Source organism: Carassius gibelio, chromosome B21, assembly GCF_023724105.1.
Source record: "Carassius gibelio isolate Cgi1373 ecotype wild population from Czech Republic chromosome B21, carGib1.2-hapl.c, whole genome shotgun sequence".
NCBI lineage: Eukaryota > Metazoa > Chordata > Actinopteri > Cypriniformes > Cyprinidae > Carassius > Carassius gibelio.
This window is the reverse complement of record NC_068416.1, coordinates 9,178,645-9,203,433: the sequence shown is the minus strand read 5'-3', so window position 1 is coordinate 9,203,433 and position 24,789 is coordinate 9,178,645. Positions and strand designations below refer to the sequence as shown.

At 38.4% G+C, this 24,789-nt stretch overlaps 2 protein-coding genes across 4 annotated transcripts in view; one reads left to right on the top strand and one right to left on the bottom strand.

Annotated features, from left to right (window-relative positions):
• Positions 1–2,977: 2,977 nt before the first annotated feature.
• Positions 2,978–15,659, top strand: LOC127985681 (transcription elongation regulator 1; the record flags this gene model as incomplete). The annotated part of the gene is given in 19 exon segments (XM_052587734.1): positions 2,978–3,188; positions 3,299–3,451; positions 6,003–6,267; positions 6,407–6,658; positions 7,064–7,264; positions 7,369–7,469; positions 7,555–7,643; positions 7,735–7,895; positions 7,994–8,069; positions 8,992–9,127; positions 11,272–11,361; positions 11,444–11,562; positions 11,645–11,795; positions 11,886–12,050; positions 12,142–12,324; positions 12,411–12,590; positions 13,344–13,427; positions 14,742–14,842; positions 15,019–15,659. Coding segments are annotated over 19 exon segments (2,920 nt in total), but the record flags the coding sequence as incomplete, so codon positions are not given.
• Positions 15,660–15,714: 55 nt separating this feature from the next.
• Positions 15,715–24,789, bottom strand: part of LOC127985682 (serine/threonine-protein phosphatase 2A 55 kDa regulatory subunit B beta isoform) — a 72,622-nt gene continuing 63,547 nt past the window's right edge. For 2 of the 3 annotated variants that reach the window (XM_052587735.1, XM_052587737.1), the window contains exons 5-9: positions 19,898–20,075; positions 18,529–18,693; positions 17,774–17,943; positions 17,544–17,635; positions 15,730–17,072 (exon numbers count right to left, since the gene is read on the bottom strand). In XM_052587735.1, the coding sequence (XP_052443695.1) occupies positions 16,793–17,072; positions 17,544–17,635; positions 17,774–17,943; positions 18,529–18,693; positions 19,898–20,075 (885 nt within the window). In that variant the 3' untranslated portion in view covers positions 15,730–16,792. Of the gene's footprint in view, positions 17,073–17,543; positions 17,636–17,773; positions 17,944–18,528; positions 18,694–19,897; positions 20,076–24,789 lie in introns of all 3 variants that reach the window. The other variant, XM_052587736.1, reaches the window with a different exon arrangement.

Genomic DNA, 24,789 nt, shown 5'->3' with positions numbered 1-24,789 from the left:
TCTGTCTAAAGGCCCGTTCACACCAAGCACGATAACTATAAAGATAACGATAACGATATAGTTTCTAAAAATCGTTCTCAATATTAAAGAATAACAGAGTCCACAACTATAACTACAACTATAACGATGAACGTGAACGAATCGTTCAATTTAACCGGTTCTTCTTAGTGAACCAGTTCACCAAATCGAACTGAATCGTTTGAAATGGTTTCACGTCTCCAATACGCATTAATCCACAAATGACTTAAGCTGTTAACTTTTTTTAACGTGACTGACACTCCCTCTGAGTCAGAATAAACCAATATCCCGGAGTAATTAATTTACTCAAACAGTACACTGACTGAACTGAAGACCGAACTGAAGATGAACACCGAGCCGAGCCAGATAATGAATGAACATGCCACTGCTGGAGCAGTTCTCGTTCTCGAGTCAAGCGTGAAGCCAACTGACTCACAGCATGTCTGAACCTGAAGTGATTCTTTTGGTGATTGATTCTGTACTAATGTAATGAGCGCGGGTATTTCGAGGGCTTGGATGAAGGGCAATCTGGCAAACGTAAGTTCATTTAATAACAAATACATCGCAATGCAATGTTTAGTAAGTGGATCATGGTTTCTGCGCTGATGACACCTAATTTATTTACTTTATATCTTCAAGACTTAAATCCTCATATACACATTATTGCTGTTACTGTATTTGGGTGTTGTTGCAAAATTCAAATGTAAACTTTTCATTATTATGAGGTTTTTAAATGACTAAAGTTATGATTACCTACTTTATATATTTGAATGTTTGATAGACGTGACGCCATTACGTCATCGCCAATGACGTCATTATGTTGAGCGTAAAAGAACCGCTGAACCGTTTTTTTTCAACCGGTTTATTGAATCGAACCGTCCGAAAGAACCGGTTCGCGGAAAAGAATTGAACTTCCCATCACTAGTGCAGGTGGGGAGGAGCTGCAAACGGAGATATGAAGCCGGACACGTAGTGGCTCCCGTAGTTTGCTGCAATTACGTCAGTCATGGCAGATCACATGGCGTTTGCTTACTTGATCGCGTTTAAGATGTGTGTTTAAGTGGTGTTTTGGAAGGGCGTCTTCCAAAACAAGATAACATATTGAATATATACTTTAGCAGTATGACATGGGTGTTTCTGCTAATATAAAATGATAAAAGTAACCTATAAAAAAAATCAGCAAGGTTTCAGCAACAAGATTTACAGTACCCTCCTGCTGAGCTCTTTTTAACATTTTAAACATAACACCAATGATTTTCATATACAGAAAAGCACAATTCTTTTGGATTTATATTGTGATCAACTATTTGAAAGTGAACAGAATGTTGTCAAGTTGTTAAGTTGAAGTTACAGCAAATTGTTAGCAGCTTGCTAACCACATGCAGGTGAAGTATAAACACAGCAAAATAAACTATACAATATGAAGAAACCAAACAAATGGAGGAACATGGTGTATTATGTATCATTTGTATAGGAGCATACATTTAGATTGTATGTTTTTAAGATTAACATTTTAGTTATTAAAAATTCTCATTTGAATAGGTTATGCTGCTGAATACTGTAAAAGGTCTGTATGAAAAAGAAAGTCATGCAAAATAAACATTATAGAAACTTTATATTAACAATAAAGTAAATATTGTAAAACAATATTTAATAAATATGATTTATAAGATGAAGATGACATAAAAACGTATTGAACTGTTTTAAATGTCCATATGAGAATTTCTGAAACTGAAGTGACTCGCAATTTATTTGAAACGCACGTCATCGTTGTCATCAGTGAATCCAGCCAATCGTGGATCAGTTGTGTCGTCATCAGAACCTGTGCAGCCGCTCTTCAGGAGCTGCGCTGGCTGTTATTCAGCTACACTGGAATCGCTCTCGCTGTACTTTGATGGCACACGTCACAGTCACGTGGCGTCAGTGCTGTATCAAGTCGGACAAAATTTCTAACCGGCATGCACTGCTTCAAGTCAGCCGACGATCAGTCTGCGCAAAACTGCATGAAGTCGAACAAGCCTATTGAATCATTAATTCAAACCACTTGTTAAAATAAATGTTCAATACATATTATATCTATAATCTTTAATAATTCAAATTAAACACTTTAAATGAACTGCAGGAACATTTTTGTCACACTTTATTTTTAGTTCAGAATCGTGGGAGAATAATGATCGCTATTTGAGTCGAAGATCAGATTCTCAGTTTATCCAGAATCAGTCAGCTCTAGTCTGAGTATAAGTTGCCTTGGGTCAAAATTGCATTGTTGAGAGAAAAAAGAAAAGATAAACAGCAACACAGATTGAATCAGTGTATTTGTCACATGATGTTATTATTACTATTAAAAAAGATATGAAATATCGGTAAATGAATCATTTTAGTGTTAACATTGTAGTAGCGTTCATACAATTTAATATATAAGCTAAATATAGATTTTCCCCATACATTAACCCTTTGAACCCGGTGTTGAGTGACATACACAAAAATAATGACTCATACATAACTCAAAGACTGTAGCAAGGGAGTCAAAAGATTGGGATCGTTTGATAGAAAACTTAACTGTACTTTTCAGATTGGTCTTATTTGACATTCAATATCTCAGGACAGAAATAAGGTAGGGGGGAAATTATTTTTTGATGGTGTTCACCAGCATGTTAGCTGGTGAACTTCGCTTTTGTGGTGATAGCATAATGTATCCTAATGTTTGGAACAGATTTTTTAAACATTTTGTTACATGATTTTGATGTACCATTTTCATGGTAATGCAATATTTGATTTTAAAATGGGTTTCAAAGGATGAATTTTGAGATTAAGTTTTCAAGTGATATATTATTTCTGATGATTTCTAAAGTGTGATAACTTTTATCATTTAGCTTTTAGTGTAGAGTGAAAATTTGAATCAAGTAGAGGTTTTGCATAACAAGAATATTGGTAATTACTAATGTTTTTTACCCCACAGGATGGTGTTACAGCAGGCTTTACATTTCCGTAGCCCTGCTCCACCACCTACCACAGTGTTACGGGGACCTCCTCCGTTACTACGACCCCCACCTCCACCCTTCAGCATGATGAGAGGACCTCCACCACCCCCTAGACCCCCTTTTGGTAGACCAATGTTTGACACCAATATGCAACCGATACCCCCACCTATTGGATCCCCTCACCTGCAGGTAGGTGCGATTTACAAAAAAAAAAAAAACTTTTGCCCCAAAACAATAAGAGACTGATTGAAAGCTACTTTAAAATGTTTAAATATCAAACCCTGTTGTGTTGTTCACAGAGGCCGCCGTTCATGCCTCCACCCATGAGTAACATGCCTCCTCCTCCTGGTATGATCTTTCCACCTGGAATGCCTCCATCACCAGGAACTGGAGCGGTGTCCAGCTTGACTAGTGATGAAATCTGGGTAGAGAACACCACACCAGAAGGAAAGGTACCATCTAAAAGACAAACAGTCTTTTAAAGTAAAATAAATATAACTGAATAATAGTTGTACACTTAATAGTTAAGACTACAATCTTTTTGATTGTAAAATTTGAAAACAATTTGCCTATGTCTCTTAAATCTTTGTCAATTATTTGCACTGTATTTGCAGCTGTCATGAATTGATATGAACAGCTTGTTCTTTCTGCATAAAACAATAAATAAATAAAAAATCAAATGATCACAGATGTCCTGGGATGGAGGTCCTTTTTTAGATATTGATCGAGTGAGTCACATTTTAAAAGTACCTTCAGATAAAGATTGCTTCATAATTGTTGTCGTGCTAGTAGGTGGTGACAAGTACTTAAATACATATATATATATATATACAGTTCTCATTCAGTAATTCTTTAAACAAATTTGTTTCCTTCCATAATGAAACAAGTGAAGTTCCTATGATGTACTCATTGAATTGTGTAGTCAAATGTTTTTTCTTAATTAAAAAAATCTACTACATTTTGTTATTTACAATATACAATTTAGTTGTATATTCAGAATTGAAGGAAAAATGTGATCTCTATTTTAAACAAAAAAAAAAAAAAAAAATTGTGATGCCCAATTGTGCCATTTAAAGGGTTAGTTCATCGATAACTTACCCTCATGTCATTCCAAACCCGTAAGACCTCCATTCATCTTCGGAACACAGTTTAAGATATTTTAGTCCGAGAGCTCTCAGTCCCTCCATTGAAACTTTGTGAACGGTATACTGTCCATGTCCAGAAAGGTAAGAAAATCATCATCAAAGTAGTCCATTTGACATCAGAGGGTCAGTTAGAATTTGTTGAAGCATCGAAAATACATTTTGGTCCAAAAATAGAAAAACAATTCGACTTCATTCAGCATTGTCTTCTCTTCCGTGTCTGTTGTGAGAGAGAGTTCAAAACAAAGCAGTCTGGATATCCGGTTCGCGAACGAATCATTCCATGTAACCAGATCTTTTTGAACCAGTTCACCAAATCGAACTGAACCATTTTAAACTGTTCGCATCTCCAATATGCATTAATCCACAAATGACTTAAACTGTTAACTTTTTTTAATGTGGCTGACACTCTCTCTGAGTTAAAACAAACCAATATCCCGGAGTAATTCATTTACTCAAACAGTACACTGACTGAACTGCTGTGAAGAGAGAACTGAAGATGAACACTGAGCCGAGCCAGATAACAAACAAAAGATTGACTTGTTCATGATTCAAGAACCGGTTGCATTGGCTTTCGGATCACCAGTAGTTCTTTTGGACAGTTCGATTCAATAAACCGGTTGGAGAAAACGGTTCACCGGTTCTTTTGCGCTCGACGTAATGACATCATTGGCGATGATTGCCCTTCATTCAAACCTTCGGTTTACCCGCACTCATAACACTAGCACAGAATCAGTTCAGAATCAATCACCAAAAGAATCAGTTCAGTTCAGACGCTCTGTGTGTCGGTTTGCTTCACACTGAATCACACATGCGCAGTATGATCAGCTCCTCGGTTCACGAATCAGACGCGTCCGACAGAAATGGTTCTTTTGTTTATTATCTGGCTCGGCTCGGTGTTCATCTCCAGTTCTCTCTTCACAACAGTTCAGTCAGTGTACAGTTTGAGTAAATGAATTACTCCGGGATATTGGTTTGTTTGAACTCAGAGAGAGTGTCAGCCATGTTAAAAAAGTTAACAGCTTAAGTCATTTGTGGATTAATGCTTATTGACCATTTAAAACGATTCAGTTTGATTTGGTGAACCGTTTCAAGAAGATCCGGTTACATCGAATGATTCGTTTGCGAACCGGATATCACAAACTGCTTTGTTTTGAACTCTCTCTCACAACAGACACGGAAGAGAAGACAATGCTGGATAAAGTAATAGTTTTTGCTATTTTTGTATTTTTGATGCTTCAACAAATTCTAACTGACCCTCTGATGTCACATGGACTACTTTGATGATGTTTTTCTTACCTTTCTGGACATGGACAGTATACCGTACACACAGTTTCAATGGAGGGACTGAAAGCTCTCGGACTAAATCTAAAATATCTTAAACTGTGTTCCAAAGATGAACGGAGGTCTTACTGGTTTGAAACGAGATGAGGGTAAGTTATTAATGACAAAATTGTGATATTTTTATAAACTAACCCTTAAATAATAACCATGAATTTTCCCACAAAGGTCTATTTTTATACTTTTGTTTGAAAATAAAAACGTTTTACTAAAAGCATTCAAATGCATTCAGTTATTACCAATTTGTGAGAAATGTGCTATACGATTACAAGTGGGCTCACTTACGTCTCCTGTTCAGCATGAATCCAAATGTGTGTGCTTTATGTATGTTTTGCATGCTTGACTTTTTAAGCCACAGCATGTTTCAGATGACAAAAAAACAAGACTCGTATTCTTCATGGTATTCTTTTTTTTTACCACTTTTTATAGAAATTCCTGGTTGATTTGGGTAGTGGTTGGACAACCCATCCTAGCATTAGCATACTTGGACTTTTAAAACCTTCCCACCACATTCTTCCAGGTATATTATTACAATGCCCGGACACGAGAGTCGGCCTGGACCAAACCAGAGGGAGTAAAGATCTTCCAGCAGTCGGAGCTCAATCATCCAATGGCAGCTCAGTCTGGAGGAGCTGCAGCGGCTCCTAACAGCACTGCCTCTACTCCAGCTTCCTCCAGCAGCTCTACCACGGTTGTGCTCGAGCCAGTCTCCCCCACCCTCACCCTGAGCACCAGTCCTGACCCCAGCACCAGTCCAGCCCCCGCTGCCTCCCAACCCTCCACCAGTGAGTATTACACAAGGAATTATAGCTGCCTGTAAAATAATAGCTGCATTTATAAAATTGAGTACTCATGGCTAATATGATAAATATACAGTGTTTTCTCTTGATATGATCTTTAAACACACATTCATTCTTCCTGTAGCTTCTGTTGTTTCTGAGATGCTTACAGTGGCCTCTACACCTCCGGCTAGTGTAGGCATGAGCCCTGTTACTGTGGTCAGTGTTCCTACAGTAACCACTACAGTCACTGCAGTGCAGACAATGCCTCTGTTGCCTCAAAGTCTCCCTCCTGGCCTGCCCATGGCCCAGCCAGCCACTGCAATTCCAGCATTCCCTCCGCTCATGGTCCCTCCATTCAGAGTGCCCCTACCTGGCATGCACATCCCACTGCCTGGTACGTACATTTTGTTTTATAAATAAATAAATAAAAATCTAAAAGTAAGTTAGTTTAGCTTAACAGGCCAGCAAATGTAGAAGTCCTCTATTGAATGTATACTTGAATAACTCAACCAGTAGATGGTGCTCTGATCTTACAAAGTTATGTGAACAAGGTGCATGGACTTATGCTACAAATATCAGGACATTTTAACATTTAGAATTCTAAGCACGGAAAAGTCATCAAGATTAATAATCTTAAATCATGAGAATGTTATAGGTTCTACAGCTTTAAAATAAATGGTCGTACAGAGTTTTCAGTGAAAAATACATATATATGGAGATATCTAGTGTGTGTGTGGAAACTTTATTTAATTTTTTTAAAAACTTTATATCTGTTACTGAATGCAATTTATTTTTAAAGGTGTGCTGCCAGGGATGGGCCCTCCACTAGTACCCATGATGCATCCCCAGCTAGCTTTCACTGCAGCTCCTGCATCTCTTAGGGGGGCTCTTCCACTTCCAGAATGGTCGGAGTACAAGACAGCTGATGGGAAGATGTATTATTATAACAATCGCACTCTGGAGTGCACCTGGAAAAAACCTGCTGAGCTAAAGGAGAGAGGTAAGCGAGGCCTGGAGCCTCAGGACTGTTGTTGCTGTTGTTAACTGCACTGACCATTAAGATTGACTTGCTCTGCTAAATCCCAGATGTATTTTTCTGAGCAGATCAGGACACTGACAAGACTAAAGATGGCCATAATGATGATTTAGTTTTAAAGGATATAGACATGGAAGCCAAAGCTCACAGCTTTGGTGGTTCTCAGTGGGTAAGCCTAAAGTCTGAAGGTCATTTAGATTTGTTTAAAGCAAACTTTGAGAATTTAAAAAATAATATTGATCTTGATGTTGTAGCTGCCCAGGGAAGAAGAGATGACCGAGGAGGCAAAAGCAGTTCAGAAGGGAAAACCTGTAGCCACAAACCCAATTCCTGGTACTCCCTGGTGAGCCTTTTTTCCTTCCTTTTCCAAGTTTGTTCAGTAGAATTCAGAAAAAATTGTACATAATATTTTTTATTATTATTATTTTTTTTAGGTGTGTAGTCTGGACTGGAGATGACCGTGTGTTTTACTACAACCCCACCACACGCCTGTCCATGTGGGACCGACCTGACGAGCTGGTGGCCCGTGCTGATGTGGACAAATACATTCAAGAACCCTCCCACAAAAGGGGGCTAGATGACAACAAGAAAATAGGTGAAACTCTGTGACCATTTTAGATTGCTTGTGAACTAAGATTTGTTGGTAGTATCATAGAAAAAAAAAACAACACACACCTTTATTGCTCATTGCAGGTTTCACCAAAGTGGACATTGACACAACCATAGAGGACACACTGGACGATGAGCCTTCTAAGGCTAAGAAGTGGAAGTAAGTACCAACGGCCCTCAGCAGGAACCTTAAAGGGCAGAACACTCACCCCTGCAGAACACCTAGCCTTTGTACTATACAGAGGAAATCTGAAGTGACATGAACATTGTATTTCTTGTCATATGAAGAGAAAAGCAAATGAGGCTGTTGCTGTTCAAGCCCTGAGCTAAGACATGTTGTTTGGAACATTTTATGTCACATTTAAAGAAATCTTCGGCGGCAAAGATTTTATTTTTTTCCCTCCCAATGCTGACTTGTCTTGGCTGTGGTAATCTTTAGTTTGGGTCTTTGAAAAGTGGTGACCAAATCAAATCAGTCACTGTTTCCCATCAGTGCCCTTCACGCCTGCCTCCCCCTGACCCCAAACAGTGGTCCTGTTGCACAGGGGACTATTTTTCAGTGAACACTTCTAAGCTCTGGCGATGCCAACGTGGGCCTCCAAGGTAACCCACCTTGTTTGACCTCTCTTTAGCCTCCATTAGGCAAACCCCAGTGAACCATCAAAACCTCAGCCCTTCAGCGATGTGTATTCATGTAATTGATGGGATTTAAAAAAAAAAAAAAAAGGGGGCAAAAATACGAACATATTAGTACTTGACATCCATATTTTTGGTTTTGAGCGGTTTCTAGAAGTATATTTTCTGTCCTTAAAAGGAACTTAATGCATTGATATAACTACACAAATATTATAAGATTTAAATATCTCAATCAATGGATAATTATAGTAAACGCGGTAGATTTCTGTTTGATAGACACGTCAATTCTCTCAACAATATAAGGGGGGCAATCTTCCATTTTCAGAGATCCTCTCCAAATTTTTATTATTATTATTTTCTCACAAGCGTAGAAGCAAAAAAAAATAAAAAAAAGAAGTGTTCTAAAATGAAGTTCTTCCTTACACTCGTCGTCCTCTGTCTGACAGGAAGGACGATGTGAAGGAGGCTGATGCAGAGAAAGACGCGGCCGTGGAGGCTGAGCTGAAGGCTGCTCGTGATCGGGCCCTCGTGCCCCTGGAGGCCCGCATGAACCAGTTCAGGGACATGCTGCTGGAGAGAGGGGTAAAACACTTCAATCCAACGCAATACTCTAACCAGCTCTGTAATGTAAGACACATAAATCTGAATGGAACCCACCAAGGTACAATCTCAAGTTCATTCTTTTTATTATTCTTTAATATTATATTATATAGAGTCTTAAATCTCTCTGCTCTCTCTGTCACTCCGTTTATTTATCTGTTCTTTCTGAGTGAGATCATGTTAAATGATTTGTGTTTGACTATAGGGATGGGCGGTATGATCAAAATCTTGTATCATAGTGTTGATATCCTGGTAATTGTGTACATCACTATATTTAGTTATTTATCACAAGTGCACAGGTAATTAATGCTAAAAATTAATTGAAAAAAACTTTATTTAACAACCATTGGTTTGTCTGAAATATGGACAGTTTACACATTGGCTTTATTGCATTGTCAATGTAGGAGAAGCTTCAGTATGTTTAATAAAGTGCTTTTGTGAGAAAATATCACTTAACCAGGACAGTCTATAATTGAAACAAAAGAATCCACCAATTAAAAAAAAAAAAATGTATGCATTTAGCAGACGCTTTTATCCAGCGACTTGCGTGCATTCAGGCAAACATTTTCGCTAACATGTAAATAAATGAGAGCTTGAGTCCATGATGTGAATGTTATATCAAAATATATAAGAAGCACTGACATATACCTGGATGAGCCTTAAAGGGATAGTTCACCCAAAAATGTAAATTAGGTTGTATTTTACTCACCCCCCCAGGCATCCTAGGTGTATATGACTTTCTACTTTCAGTTGAATCCAGTCGGAGTTATTTTAAAAGTTGTCTCTGATCTTTCAAGCTGTATCATTTCAGTCAGCAGGTGATTGCATTGCTTCAGTCCAAAAGACGTGAAAAAAAAACGCACCCTTCCGTAAAAAAAAGAAAAAGTGTCTCACACGGCTCCGGGGGGTGAACAAAGACCTCCTGTAGCAAATTGATGTGTTTGTGTAAGAAAAATATCCATATTCAAAACATAATAATCTAGCTTTACGCTCGTTGTTGTAAATGGAAGCAGTTCCAGGTGAATTACGTATCATGGAAGAATGATTACTCTCAGAAGTGACGCATGCAGAAACGCAGCGGAGAGATCAAAACAAAACAATGGTCACTAATTAGTACAAAATGAGGATTTGTAAAGAAAAATGTTGGAGGATTTCAATATAAGCCAAGAGGAGACTGGTTTTATCATGTAAAAGTAAATCATGTAAAAGTTTCATCATTGCTAAAATAAGGAAACTTTGCTTCTTTTGTTCTTGCAAACAAACGTTGCGCAACGCTGACCTCATACGTCAACTGCTGGCGTAATCTAGATCAAAGTGATTATTACGCTTTGAATATGGATATTTTTCTTACAAAAACAAAGTCGCTACAGGAGTCATTTGTTTTAACCCTGGAGACACTTTTTTTTATTTTTATTTTTATTTTTTATTTTTTTTCATGGATGTGCACTTTTTATTGCATGTCTTTTGGACTGAAGCAATGCAACACCTGCTGACTGAAATGATACAGCTTGAAGAATCAAAGAAAATTTTTTATATAACTCCGACTGGATTCATCTGAAAGAAGAAAGTCATATAGACCTAGGATCCCTCTGGGTTCAGTAAAACACAGCCTAATTTCTTTTGTGTGTACTAACCATTAAAGATAATAACAATTGTAAATAATGCGCAAAAAATAGTCATACCGCCCAGTCCTACTTGACAGTAGTGTTGGTGGCCTCTCTTGTCACTGTTCATACTAGAATCTCTATCTGTCATCTTTGGTCCTAAATTGTTGCATGAAATTACAAATGATTACTATTATTTACCACAGAAGAATGTACTGTTGCATTGTATAATGGTCAAGTATTTTGCATTGCTTGATTTGATGTAATTGCATACAAATATATGTGGAAGCTAAACACTATTTTTTTTTTTGTCCATCTCTAGCAGTGTTTTGTAATAGTGGTTATTGTAGGTGTTGACTGATAAAGATTTCAGTTATGTATCATTGGAATTTAATATGGCTTCAACTTAAGCTCTTTAGATCACTCCCATATGATGTGTGTTATTTAATTAACTTGAAGTGTTGTTTGACCATTTTTCTGGTACATTGGTAAGCCATCTTTTTGTCCACTTCATACCTGCAGGTTTCAGCTTTTTCCACTTGGGACAAAGAGCTGCACAAGATTGTGTTTGACCCTCGATATTTGCTGCTCAACCCCAAAGAGAGGAAACAGGTAAGAGTGCTCGGCGTATAGAGGGTTGCTGAATGAGCAGAAGTGGGCGGCTTTGTGATTTTAATCTCCAATGGCTGTGCAGGTGTTTGATCAGTACGTGAAGACTCGTGCTGAAGAGGAGAGGAAGGAGAAGAAGAATAAACTCATGCAGGCTAAAGAGGACTTCAGGAAGATGATGGAAGATGCCAAACTCCACAATAGGTGTGTTGCAGGTTGTGCAGGTATTGTGTGGCCTGCTGAAATCTTGCCACTTTTCCTTACCAATTTTCCTTTCACCTGTTAGGACCACGTTCAGTGAGTTTGCGGCAAAACACTCCAAAGATCCTCGTTTCAAGACCATTGAGAAGATGAAGGACAGAGAGGCCATGTTCACCGAGTTCATGACCGCCTTGAGAAAGAAGGACAAGGAAGACTCCAGAAACAAAGTAGAGAAGGTCCGTCACCCGCTTCCCATAACCATCCTGTCATGTTGACAGAGTTAAAGTTGAATTTGACTTTGACACAAGTTGTGTTTGTGGCTGCAGGTGAAACAGGACTTCTTCGATTTACTGTCAGACCACCATGTGGACGTCTCTCAGCGCTGGGGCAAAGTAAAGGACAAGGTGGAGACGGACCCACGCTACAAAGCCGTGGAGAGCTCCGCTGCTAGAGAAGAACTGTACAAACAGTATGTGGAGAAACAGGCGAAGGTTAGAACAGTGTTCCTGGTCTTATTGATTCATCAGGAGGAAACTCCGAGACGAGAAAGATGGGTTTAATATAAGTGTCTGTGTTGTGTAGAATGTGGACGCAGAGAAGGAGAAAGAGCTGGAACGGCAGGCTCGTATCGAGGCCAGTCTGAGGGAGAGAGAGCGGGAGGTGCAGAGAGCTCGATCTGAACAAACCAAAGAGATTGACCGAGAGCGAGAGCAGCATAAACGAGAGGAAGCGGTCCAGCACTTTAGAGCACTCATGTCAGACATGGTCAGTGACACTTGCTGTAGTTGTCATTGTACGTTACATTAATCATACACACTTTTTCATTTTTTCGTTATTCTTTAAATATGTAGGTAAAGTCAACGGATGCTTCCTGGTCAGAAACCAGGCGCAATCTGCGTAAAGATCACCGCTGGAAGTCTGCTTCTCTGCTGGAGCGACACGAGAAGGAGAAATTGTTTGAAGAACATGTGGAGGCTCTTACCAAGAAGAAGAAGGAACATTTCAGGCAGCTGCTGGATGAGACCTCCACGGTGAGATCACACAACAACCATATATAATATTCATGATCATTTTTGTTCTTGTTATTAATAAATACTTTTATAAAGTCTTGATCTCTATATAAAGATATAAGAAGAATGGTAAGTACCACTACTGCTAGTGATTATTATTTTAAAATATATTATAAAATAATAATTATTATATTTGTTTTCTAATAACTATTATTGTTTTATAATATATTTAGTAATGATAATAGTAATTGCTATTCCTCTTATTATATTTTTATAAAAATTAAGTCTATAAAATCATTTAACAACAAACACTATATAATATTGTTGTTATATGTATATAGTGTAAATGTTATTTTAATATATAAAATATCATAATTTAACCTCCACAATAATAATAATAACTTGTATAATATTTCTGTTATTATAGTATATTAAATATTTAAATTTTGTATTTATTATTTTGATTGTTGCTTCTATATATTGACAAGAATATTAGTATTAGTTTGTGAAAGGGTGTTAAATGATTTAATGTTTTTAACTTTAACTCCAGTGAGTCAGAGCTTTTCTTTAATAGATGGTTTTCTGAAGAAAGAAAAACAGTCGGTTTTTGAGCTTGTATAAAGTACCAGTCATAAAATAATTAATTGTCAAATTTAAGATATTAAATATCAAATCTGAACATTTTGATAAAAATGTGTCATTATTTGAACCTTAGGATATGTATCTTTGGGTTGTCGATGTGTTCATGCTGCTTATGTAACTATTCAATCATAGATCACACTAACCACCACATGGAAGGAAGTCAAGAAGATCATCAGAGATGACCCACGCTGCATCAAGTTCTCCAGCAGTGATCGAGTGAGTTGAACAGTTTGAGATGTGAGATCGGGTGAGGGGACGAGTGAAATGAGTGCAGTCAAAGACGGACAGTTCTGACCTCTCGAAGCACAACAGTTACCTGCGAGATCAAAGGCAGATCAGATATCGCATTATTCTCACTCATACACTGTGCTGCTGATAAATACCTTATTTTTCGGACTTTAAGTCGCATCAGTCCAAAAATACGTCATGACGAGGAAAAAAACATATATAAGTCGCACCGGACTATAAGTCGCACTTATTTAGAACCAAGAGAAAACATTACCGTCTACAGCCGTGAGAGGGCGCTCTATTTATAATTTTGATAAATAAGTCGCTCCTGACTATAAGTTGCAGGACCAGCCAAACTATGAAAAAAGTGCGACTTATAGTCCGGAAAATACGGTATATCACATTTCAGTTCTCGTGCTTTTTATGAAAATATATATGATAAACAAGACACTCAAAGTGTTTACTATTTGATTCCAGACTAAAGATCTATTCATCGTCCATTTTTACTTTAATACTATAGGTATAATAAAAAATAATACCTATAGTTATATAGTTATTATATAATAAATAATATAGGGATTTTTAATTTTTATAGAAATATGACAACAATCACTAATCTCACACAGATAGTAATAGTGTTTGGGAATATTCATGCATGATTTAAATTAGGGCTGCCCTTAACTAAGGATATTTCTGGTTGACTTCTAGTCATTCAATTTAAGCATTAGTCAAGTAATCACACGTTTATTAATAAACCATTTAAATCACTATAATGAGCCTTTAAATGCCTACAAAGCCTAATAAGCGCTTAAGTACATTAATAAAGCTTGCCACAGTGCAGGAGCTATGATTATGAATGTGTCAGGGAAAAACAGTAAGGAGGCTGCATTAACATTTAACTGATAAACTGTCTTTGTTCTTATTTTAAGATTTTCACGTCTTCTCCACAGTGTTGGATGCGTCTATGCTTGTGCATATGGCAGAAATATTTCAGATAAGCCATATTTGTGGTGGATGAATGATGAGTTTTAGGATGTCCTGACGGATGTACTTTATTAACCATAGACTAGCAATGATCTGTGTGATTTCTCCAATGTGGATTTTTTTTTTTTTCTGCGACGAATACAATTTTGGTCAACTAACGATTAGTCTACTATTAGGGGGCAGCCCTAATTTACATACTTAATCACATGAAATCAGATTTAAAAAAAAGTCGTTTCCCATCATGCTTTTGATCAGCACAGTCGGTGAAGAGCAACTGCGCCTGACTGTGCAATCCAATCTTTCCTTTATCTCTTCTAGAAGAAACAACGTGAATTTGAGGATTACATAAAGGACAAATATATCACAGCCAAAGCTGACTTCAGAACTCTCCTGAAAGAAACCAAATTCATTACATATAGGTACGTGTTTTTCTTTCAAAAATTTGTATGTCTTGGTGAGCAAATGACTATATAAATGTGTATATATAAAATGTAATTCCCCATATAAGGAACATGATTATCATCTATGTTTTAACTTATATTTGTTAAAGCTTAACAAAAAAAAGTTAGATTAACCCAGCTCATATTTTCTTTAGATCACGGAGGTCGATCCAGGAGTCAGACCAACATCTAAACGATATTGAGAAAACTCTTCAAAATGATAAACGTTACCTGGTCCTAGAATGTGTCCCAGAGGAACGCCGCAAACTAATCATGTTCTACATTGAGGACCTGGACCGCCGGGGACCCCCACCTCCCCCAACCGCCTCAGAACCCAGCCGCCGCTCCACAAAGTGAAGCCCTAGAGGACCTTAGAGGACTGAGCATGAGCCAGCCCTGCACTCATCATAGCACAGTGTTACAGACATGTATTTTTTTGAAACGTTGGTGTTATCTAATCAAACTGTGCAAGATGATGCCCTGTATGCCCACTAAGTTGCAGGCTGGCACAAGGCAAATTGTTAACGTCAATCTATTAACTTCATTCGTCAGGCAGCGAATGCATTTGTACTTGTTACTTGCACTTGGTACTGCAGCCTCTTGTTGAGAGTCTTGTGGATTATCATTGTAACAGGCTGTTAATACTGCAAGGCCAATGCAGACTGTGTGAAATGAGTCGTGTACTTTGCAGTACATGTAAAATGTCTGTTAAAGTGGTTTAATTTGGACTTGTTGCTATATTTCTGTATGTGTTGACTGGAAATAAATGCAACCTTTTTTCTTTTTTTTTTTACAATTGTGTTGTAATCGTGTAATTTGCACAGGCTGTGAAATCAAAGAATACAAAATGTGTTCCTCTTGATTTTTATTAACCCCCCCCCCACACACACACTTTCCTTTATAAAATTAGAACAAAAAAGCAGAACATTAGTACATTTGCTACATTGTTTACTTCAATTTTACACCATTCCTGTTTGTTGCATCAATCAACCCATAAGCTGGGTTTTGAAATGATGCATGCACCTTCATGAAGTAAAATGGGAAATGAGAATTCAGAAGCTGAAAAGTTGGATACCTCACGGCCACAGCAGACACAACAACATTTGTAGTTATCCAAGCCATCCACATCCTTTGTCCTGCCAAGAAGCAAGAATCAGATCTAGGCTGAATACTGACTCCATTGAAACATTTCATTTCATTATCTTAGGGCACTTTCACATGACTCTTCAATGCATGAAACAACAGCATGAAATTCAAATATTTTTAGCATTCAATGTCAAATTTGACTTTGAGCTTTCAAAACGCATCCAGTGATTACCAAGTTTGCATGAAGTTACATGAGAGATGCCAGCACAAAAATCTAAGCAAAATGGACGAGGCTGAGCCTTTTCTCAACTTCAAAGGCATATCATGAAATTCAAAGAAACACATTCTATTTTTTTTTCTCTCAAAGCAATCAGCGTCCTGCTTTTTTTCTGCTCTAAGCTCAAAGACATTTTTCTTTGCTTTATTTTCACTCAGTAAATTTCCCAATTTCTTCCAACATAGCAATAATCTTCCATGATGGCATGCTCTCATGGAGGTCAAATGGTGCTGGAGAGATGTGCTCAAGCCCTGACATGAGTCATGTGAAAAGGCCTTTAATGACATTAAAGGTCAAAGGATCCTCTCAATATTGCTGTGCATTACCAATAAACCTATAGTGAGGGAGATTTGAAGAAATTAAAAACAAAAGCAGTCCAACAGCTAGTGTAATTGTCCGTGGTTGCAGTGCAAAATTAGTTAGATCCAAATCTGCTGTAGAAGGCAAAGCTCATCTAGATGTTCCTCTCAAGTTCACTGCTAGTGAGTCCAACCTTTCCACCCCAGTACATCTAGAGAAATAATGCCTCTTGTTGATGTGATAACTGGAGACATCAGAGCTACATGCTAGTTGACCTTGTCCTGAAATATATAGAGGTTGTTGGTGGCGGCCACAGCGATGATGTTCTCGTTTGGGTGCCATGCAGTGTGTAGGATCTTCTTACTGAAGTCCAGACTGTCCACACTGATTTCATCTTTACGACGCTTGCCACCAACACAAACTTTGCGTGGCTTGAGGATGGCTCTGGGTTTGCTGTTTTCCCGCGAGGCCTCCAGAGTCACATCACGCTTAGTGTTTCGATCGAACATACGGAAGAAATTGTTGTAGGAGCCTGTCATTAGGACACTAATGAGAAAGGAATAAGACAATTAGTTCTTATTTCTTGATATCAGCAACATACAATCCAAGATCAGTATGATAAACCTGGTGTGAATGATTGCTTTTGACAAGGGGAGTCCAATCCTTATCCTACAGGTCTATTTTCCTATAGAGCAGGGATAAGCAACTAAGGTCCTGGAGGGCCACTGTCCTGCAGAGGTTAGTGTCAGCTCTAATTTAACATACCTTGCCTTTTTTTAAGCAATTTTCAAGCAATCCCAAAGACTTAGGTTAGAGCTTTCAGGTGTGTTTGATTAGAGAAAGAGCTAAACTCTGTAGGACAGCGACTCTCCAGGACCAGAGTCGCCCAACCTTGGTGTAGAATTTGGCTCCAACCTAATTAAGGGTTTCTGGATTACTCAAAAGTTCCAGAATAGAGCTAAATGCTGGAAGGTGGACATCCAGGAGAAGGACCAGACACCCCTGATTTACACAGACCTGTCAGTTCCATTCCAGACACATTCAAACTTGTCGAAGATGCAGTCATTCTCGTACAGTGAGCACAGTTTACTCCTAAGGTAGTCATGGACCTGTCAAAGGTAGAACCGACCACACAGATGATCAATACCTAGTATTTGAACAATAATAATTATAAAACTACTTTTTGATGTCATTATAAACCAATGATGACTAATCTTGGATCACTGTCCAATCGGCATTGCCAATACCTGATACGTTTCCAAAGGCTTGCTCTCCATGTTGACGTCCCACACCTTCACTGTGAGGTAGTCACGGGTCATCAAGTAGCGTCCACTGTGGCTGAATTTCACATCTGAGATGGAGGAGATGATCTCTGAGAAGAAGGAGCGATTACTGGGGTCTTCTGGTTCCTCAAATACTGATGGAGAGAAACAAGAAGACATTAATATATGTAAGTAACATTTCAGAAGCAGAGTTAGGTCTTGATCTTAAAACCTCTCATGACATTTGTCCAGATCTCATTACTTGGTGTTTTGGTCTGGATCTTGGTGTCAAGTTTAAAATAAGACTGCAGTCATTTCCAGCATCTTAAGGGTTTCAGACAATTTGCTTGGGACCCATGGCTCCAAACAGCCACAGTATAAAGTTTGAGCTTGACACAAACTCCAAAAGTTTGGGAGGACTACTTTCAATTTCAAAACCAGTTTGGTTTCAAGTACAGACTCTCTGTTCATTTAAATTCACCCACTGGTTCATTGACCAACAGGTCTTGGAATAACTTCTGGTTCTTTATCTGGTTTTGGGCCTTGAGGGGTCTAGTCTTGGACCGATTTTCATATTGGTTCTAGAAGTTTTGTTCGTGAACCCAACTGAAATTTCTAAACGGCTTTAACCTTTTTGTTTTGAACCAAGATCTTGCGCTACAATGAGTTGGTTGGCAAAAGTGAAAACCATATCTCAAACAAAGTTCCAACAAAAGATCCAAAGACTAAAGTGAACTCACATTTAGAATGGTTGTCACAAAGTGCGGAGGTTCTCATGTCACACAATCTTATGGAGCCCTTACTGCTACTGTAGACAAATGTGTTGCACTGGTTAGGGTGAAACTCAGCCGCTGTGATCACCTCGGTCAATTCTTCCATGTTGGCAGGCTTTATGTCCACAATATCTGAGAGGGCAAAGTGAAGGATCCACAATACTACATTTCATACAGTCGAAGCACATGAAATTCTCCATGAATCATTAAATCAATTAATGTCCTGCTTGATTAATGTGTCTGACCCTACAGAATTATATATATATATATATATATATATATATATATATATATATATATATATATATATATATATATATATATATATATATATATTGGATTATTATGTCAGATCTTCAATTCCCAAATGACTGGATGAAACCCGCTTACAAAGAGGTAAATCTGCAACTGAGAAAATCTCTCATGCTAAATTTCCCCCAGGAGAAAGCTAAGCTTTAAGAATTCGCTTGTATCAAAAAATAAAAAAAATCCCTAGGAGCCATAAATATAGCATCACATCCATCTGTTGGTGTTGGGAAGTGACAGGTTATCCATCGTGACATGTTGCGAGGATCATATATTTACAGTGCGACCTTTGGGTAATAACAGGCTTTATCTTCTCCCCAACTCCCTTGAGCAACTCCACAGAACCCGTAACCACCCATACAGACTGTGAAAAGAGTTTCCATGGCAGCCCTGCAGGGTCCTTGAGAACAGTAATCAATAGTGATCGATGGGGATGCGTGCCTGAGTAAGCTGGACACTATTTACCTTTGGGACGGCGAAGCAGGGGGCAGGATTAGTGGCGGACACTTGATAAAGGGTAATGGGCGTAATGTACATCACAGAGGTGTTATCTGTCAGAATTAAGTGACAGCAGAGACAGTCTGCAGGTGGTTTATTGGCTTTGTTCGCTTGCTGGTTTAGCTGAATCCTTTTGTCCTTAGTTTAGTAACAGGAGTTTAGGATTTATTGTGGCTGGGTACAATATTGGGGAAATAAAGCAATGAGCCATTGAAGGTTGAGCATAACTGCAATTTTACAATAGTTAAAGGATGCTGTGTCATGTGATACAAAAAGGTTTACAACAAACACGTCTTCCATCAAAGAACAGGACTGTAGTCAAATGGTAGGAGATATCAGAAATTCTGACTTGGCACATTACCTAAAGTATTCAATTTGAACAATATGACTTATAATAGGCCCTGGGATGGGATGGTTATTCATATGTATGAACCCAGTTCTTTTTGTACATTAACAATAAACAGAGAACCAATATTTTTCAGACATGCAACTATCTCAGATTGTCATCGACCATCTGACTATAAAAGGATACTAAAGCTTCGGTTAGTGATCTCCAGGTTCCATAGGTTGATCCGCAGATCATCCGTGGACATGTACGTCTCATGGTCGCTGTTGACTGAGATGGAGTTAATGTGATAGGTGTGAGCATTGGAGAAAATGCGACGTGGTGTTGCCTCCACCATCAAGTCCATGGGCCTCAACACAGGCACCTTAGAGGAGAAGGAAGACACATGGTTGGAATAAAGAGACAATAAAGGGAGCAATATTTGCAGTGGGTACTGAGATACGGGATTCCTAAAAACTAAAATATTTGCTTTGCCTGTAGCACGGTGACCCAGTGTGTATCACTGTTGTCACACAAACAGGAAGCTCCCAGGTTCAAGTCCCAACTGAACTCTGGTTTCCCCAACAAGCAAAAACATAGAGGACAGGTGAATTAAAGATTAAATATGTGTTAGAGTTAATGTGTGTTAGAACTGTAATAGACTGACCAACTGTCCAAGTTGCATTTGGCCGAAGACCCTGAGATAAGCTTTAGCATTCCTGTGACCCTACATTAACCCTACATTTATGGGAGGTCATGGCCTAATGGTTAGAGAGTCGGACTCACAATCGAAAGGTTGTGAGTTCGAGTCCTGGGCCGGCAGGAATTGTGGGTGGGGTGAGTGCATGTACAGTTCTCTCTCCACCTTCAATACCACGACTTAGGTGCCTTTGAGCAAGGCACCGAACCCCCAACTGCTCCCCGGGCGCCGCAGCATAAATGGCTGCCCACTGCTCTGGTGTGTGTGTGTGTGTGTGCGTGTGTGTGCTCACTGCTGTGTGTGTGCACTTTGGATTGGTTAAATGCAGAGCACGAATTCTGAGTATGGGTTGCCGTATGTCACTTTCACTTTCGTCATTTTTTACATAGATGGACATCCACCACATTTTGGAATGACTATATGGGCTAGACTGCTTAGTTTGACCAAATTTAGCCTGCTCAATATTTGCTTTAATATTTTGTGGTGACCCTTGAGCAAATATTGTCTAAAATAGGCTATCCTAATTTTATTTCAGAAATTCAGTGTATTTCTCATTTGTTAGATTTTAATAACAAAGATACGAGAGACCTTTCTATATTGTAATATATATTATTATTTATAAAATTGTCACGGGTATTAGTCTGCATTTATGGGTTCTCTAGGTTCAGCAGGAAGGTGTTTTATCTCAGATCGGTTTCTATGTTTTGTATTCCGACATGTTGGCATCAAAAAAGCTTGGAATTCATGCCCTGCCTTCGGGGTCTCGTGACTGGTCCATTGCTTTGGAACTAACACTGATGAGCAGCACTGCATGTACATATTACATTTACATAGAAAAACAATGAAAAATAGTGCATTAGAATGGAAAACTGTATTCTGTGTAAATGGCCCCTCTCTGCTGGAACACACCCTGCTTATCAGCATCCAAGACCAAAATTGGATTTATATGGATCTATACTTGAATTGTTTGGATTATCAGCCACACAATCCTGCAAATATCAGCATTAGACAATATACAACATTATTGTTATTTCCTATAAAAACAAATACAGTTCCTTGAGCTGAAATAAATGAGGTGGTCTTTGTTCTCAGATTACTTGCCCGCACCTAGATCCAACTGGCTCCCAAGCTTCACTGTTAAGATCTGAAGGCATGAGGAGTCTAGCTCTTACAATGCAGCATGGTAATAGTGAGCACAGGACAACTATCTCTTTAATGATGACTAATCTAAGGGCCAACGTTCCTGCATGTGCTTCACAGGAGGGGTATTGCGTCGCAGTCAGTGTCTGACTCCCCATTAGTTTTTGGGGTTTTTTAGGGGCCACTAATGACAAAAGATGCATGGCAGACATGTTCTACTCACTACAGAGACGAGGAACGCTCATCACCGAGCAGTGGGAGGTGGAGGAGGGGCACACGCTGCCAAGGCAGGTCATTATCACCTAACACATGGGAACTCCATCTTCATCTTTTTATTTCTGTTAGAGGATGGGGGAGGGTGAGGGATGCCCTATTGTTGATGTATGCTTTGAAGAACAGTTTCTACTGCCTTCACCTCTCCAATAATTCATTTTACAAACATATCCAATAGCAGGTCTCTGAATAAAGAAAAGAAAAGAATTCTGCTCAAAATATAGGTGTTCTGCTGTGACTAATTTAACACATTTAATGTAACAGGAAGAAAATACAGCTTTCATTAAGAAAAAAAAAAAGAAGCATTTTAGGGGTATTCAGATTTGCTGCATCGTGACAGAAATTGAGACTCTTAAGTTGGTCTCTCAGATTGCTGGTCTGTTCTCTACTACCCTACATGTGCTTTCAGTAATAAAATTAGTTCATGGAGCATAGCGTCATGAATTGGGTTGACAGGAGCGATGGAGACTGATTGAAGCTATTATCTCTCAATCAAGCATTACGGTAATTAAGTTTGACTGCTGGGATATTCAGTTACTAATGATAAGAGGGCATTGTATATGTGGGTACGCTTTATTAAAATATTATACATAATTCATATCTTTAGCATTGCAGATTTTATGTTTTTATGAAAATCATAAATCAGCATGGATTCTGGGAGAGTATGTAGAGGTTTTATTCATATTTTATATATATAATCAAAGTCTCAGCAGGTATTGAAAACCGAAAAGCAAATTTGTGTAAGTGAAGGAGAGTGTGCCAGTATATTAAAAAGCTAATGAAAAACAGTGCTCAACCGGTTTTTTTTTTTTTTTTTGGTAGGTCAAGTAGTTATGACATTTAGCACAGTCCTCTGTTGGTCTTCTTTCTTAAAGACTTCAAAAATCACATAGATTAGAATGAAATATTAGTAATGTCAAACTGATTGATTGTTGACTGCAGGTTTGTCAGGACAACTCGTACATGAAATGACCCACATAGCACATCTATAAAGGTGGAGCTGGGGAAGGCGGAGGGTTACTGAAGCACACTGCACCTGTTAGAGCAAGGCACTAGCACAGTATCTGAATGCTGATCAGCAAGCTCATTGGCTGCAGATGCATAAGGAAACCAATCAGCTGTGCAGTGTATTTTAAAGATGTGATTATATCAGATGGAATTAGAACCTATTGACCTATGCCAGAGTTTCATGACAAAACTTTAAACATGTTTAATGAAATTTCAATGTGAATGCAAATTTTACAACTTTCAACTAAATCAATGTTTTTCGATTTACCAAAAATTAACAAATGGAATCATTTTGGTTGACTCATCTCACTCATACAAACAGTGTCCAAAGTGATACACTCTTTCAGTAGATACTTCTTTTGAATACATACCTGCTTTGTGACTATTAAAAAACTATTCTCTATAAATGTGTGCTTTATTACCCATCATGTTTTCATTGTCATGTGACCGACAACTTAAGTTTTGTCTTTTCACTGCCATTGACAACTTCTTTCCTGTGGCCATGAGACAGAAAAAAAATCAACTGAGATAGTAAAGACATAATAAAATGAGATATTAAAGTGTCCATCGGATATGCACATCAAAATTTCATGTCGTCGATGCAATATGTCATCCGGGTAAATTTTTTCAACTGCTTTATGAATATTGTGAATTCAGACATACTACTATTTTCAGTGTTTTTCACCTACTATACAGTAGGGAAATCCAGTCACATAATCCTGTTTTATTCCTGAATAAAGCAGATTGTTTTAACAAATCGGTTGAGTTAATTATTAAATGACCCACTTATAAAGACAACAATGTAACCTGCAGAAAGAGAAACTGAAAATCTCAACCACTAACATGCCGACTAACATTCTGAAATGAGAAAAAGAAAATAAGTGCAGTGATACAAAAAGGAACAAGTCTAGACTAGAATTAACTGTATGGTGTTTATTATGATAATAAAAATCCAAATGTTGTTTAATGAAGCGTAAAAACATATGTATGAGATCAACAAACGGTTCCCATGAAACCCTCTCATACTGGCACTGGGCCACTGCGCCATCCTGTCGGTCCCAGGAAATTATCTTTTTTCCACAAGCCTGCTTTTCATAACCTAACAAAATCTACACTAAACATCCTCTGAGCTGACATGTCCTTTGTCTATTGAGTCGAACATAAAGTATACATGCTTTCCTAAAGATATCTCAAATTCAGCATTTTATTGACAGCGACAACCCCCTCCCCCCGGCAGAAACAATTTTGCAGGGTAAAACCCCTCATGTTCAGAGTGCAGATGCAGATGAAGGCAGTAAACACTCGGCGACCCTCATCGTGCTGGATAACAGTCTGGCAGTGGGGGCAGATGTACCCTGTGGACTCCCTGTGAGGGATCCACCCTTAACCCCCCCCCCCCCCCCATCTCATTCTCCTCTCTGCTCGGTCTGTGCAAAGTGATAAATGCCCTGCTTTTGTGCATGCACTCACACTTACACACACATTTGGGAGGGCATTTCATCTCTTCTAGCTGTAGTCTCAGTGGGCTGCAGTGTTAGTTAAGGAGAATGTGATGGAACTGTTGCCCTGAACACATTAAAGTCGCCTCAAGAACAATCTCCTAAATATATCCCCTATCCAGAGCTACCCGTCTACTATATTCTCAATAGAAAGAGAGACATAAATCGAGGCTAAATTAATAGGATGCAGATCAAGACACCTGGATCTGTTCCAGATTTGGTAACCCATAATATTTACATGTACATTTCCACTTGAAGTCAAGTCTTAATTAATTAATGGATAAACATTTTTTGGGTTTGAGTCTGTGATGAAGTTCATTCCAATGAAAGTGATCTTTTTTCAAAATGTAATAACCAAGACCTTTAGTTTGGTCCAAAGTCAAATCTATGCTACAAAACATATATGTGGTCTAGCCCTGAGACTATTGGTTAAACTAGTTGACATGTTGGCCCAATTGTCAGTGTTTACACTGTTTGTG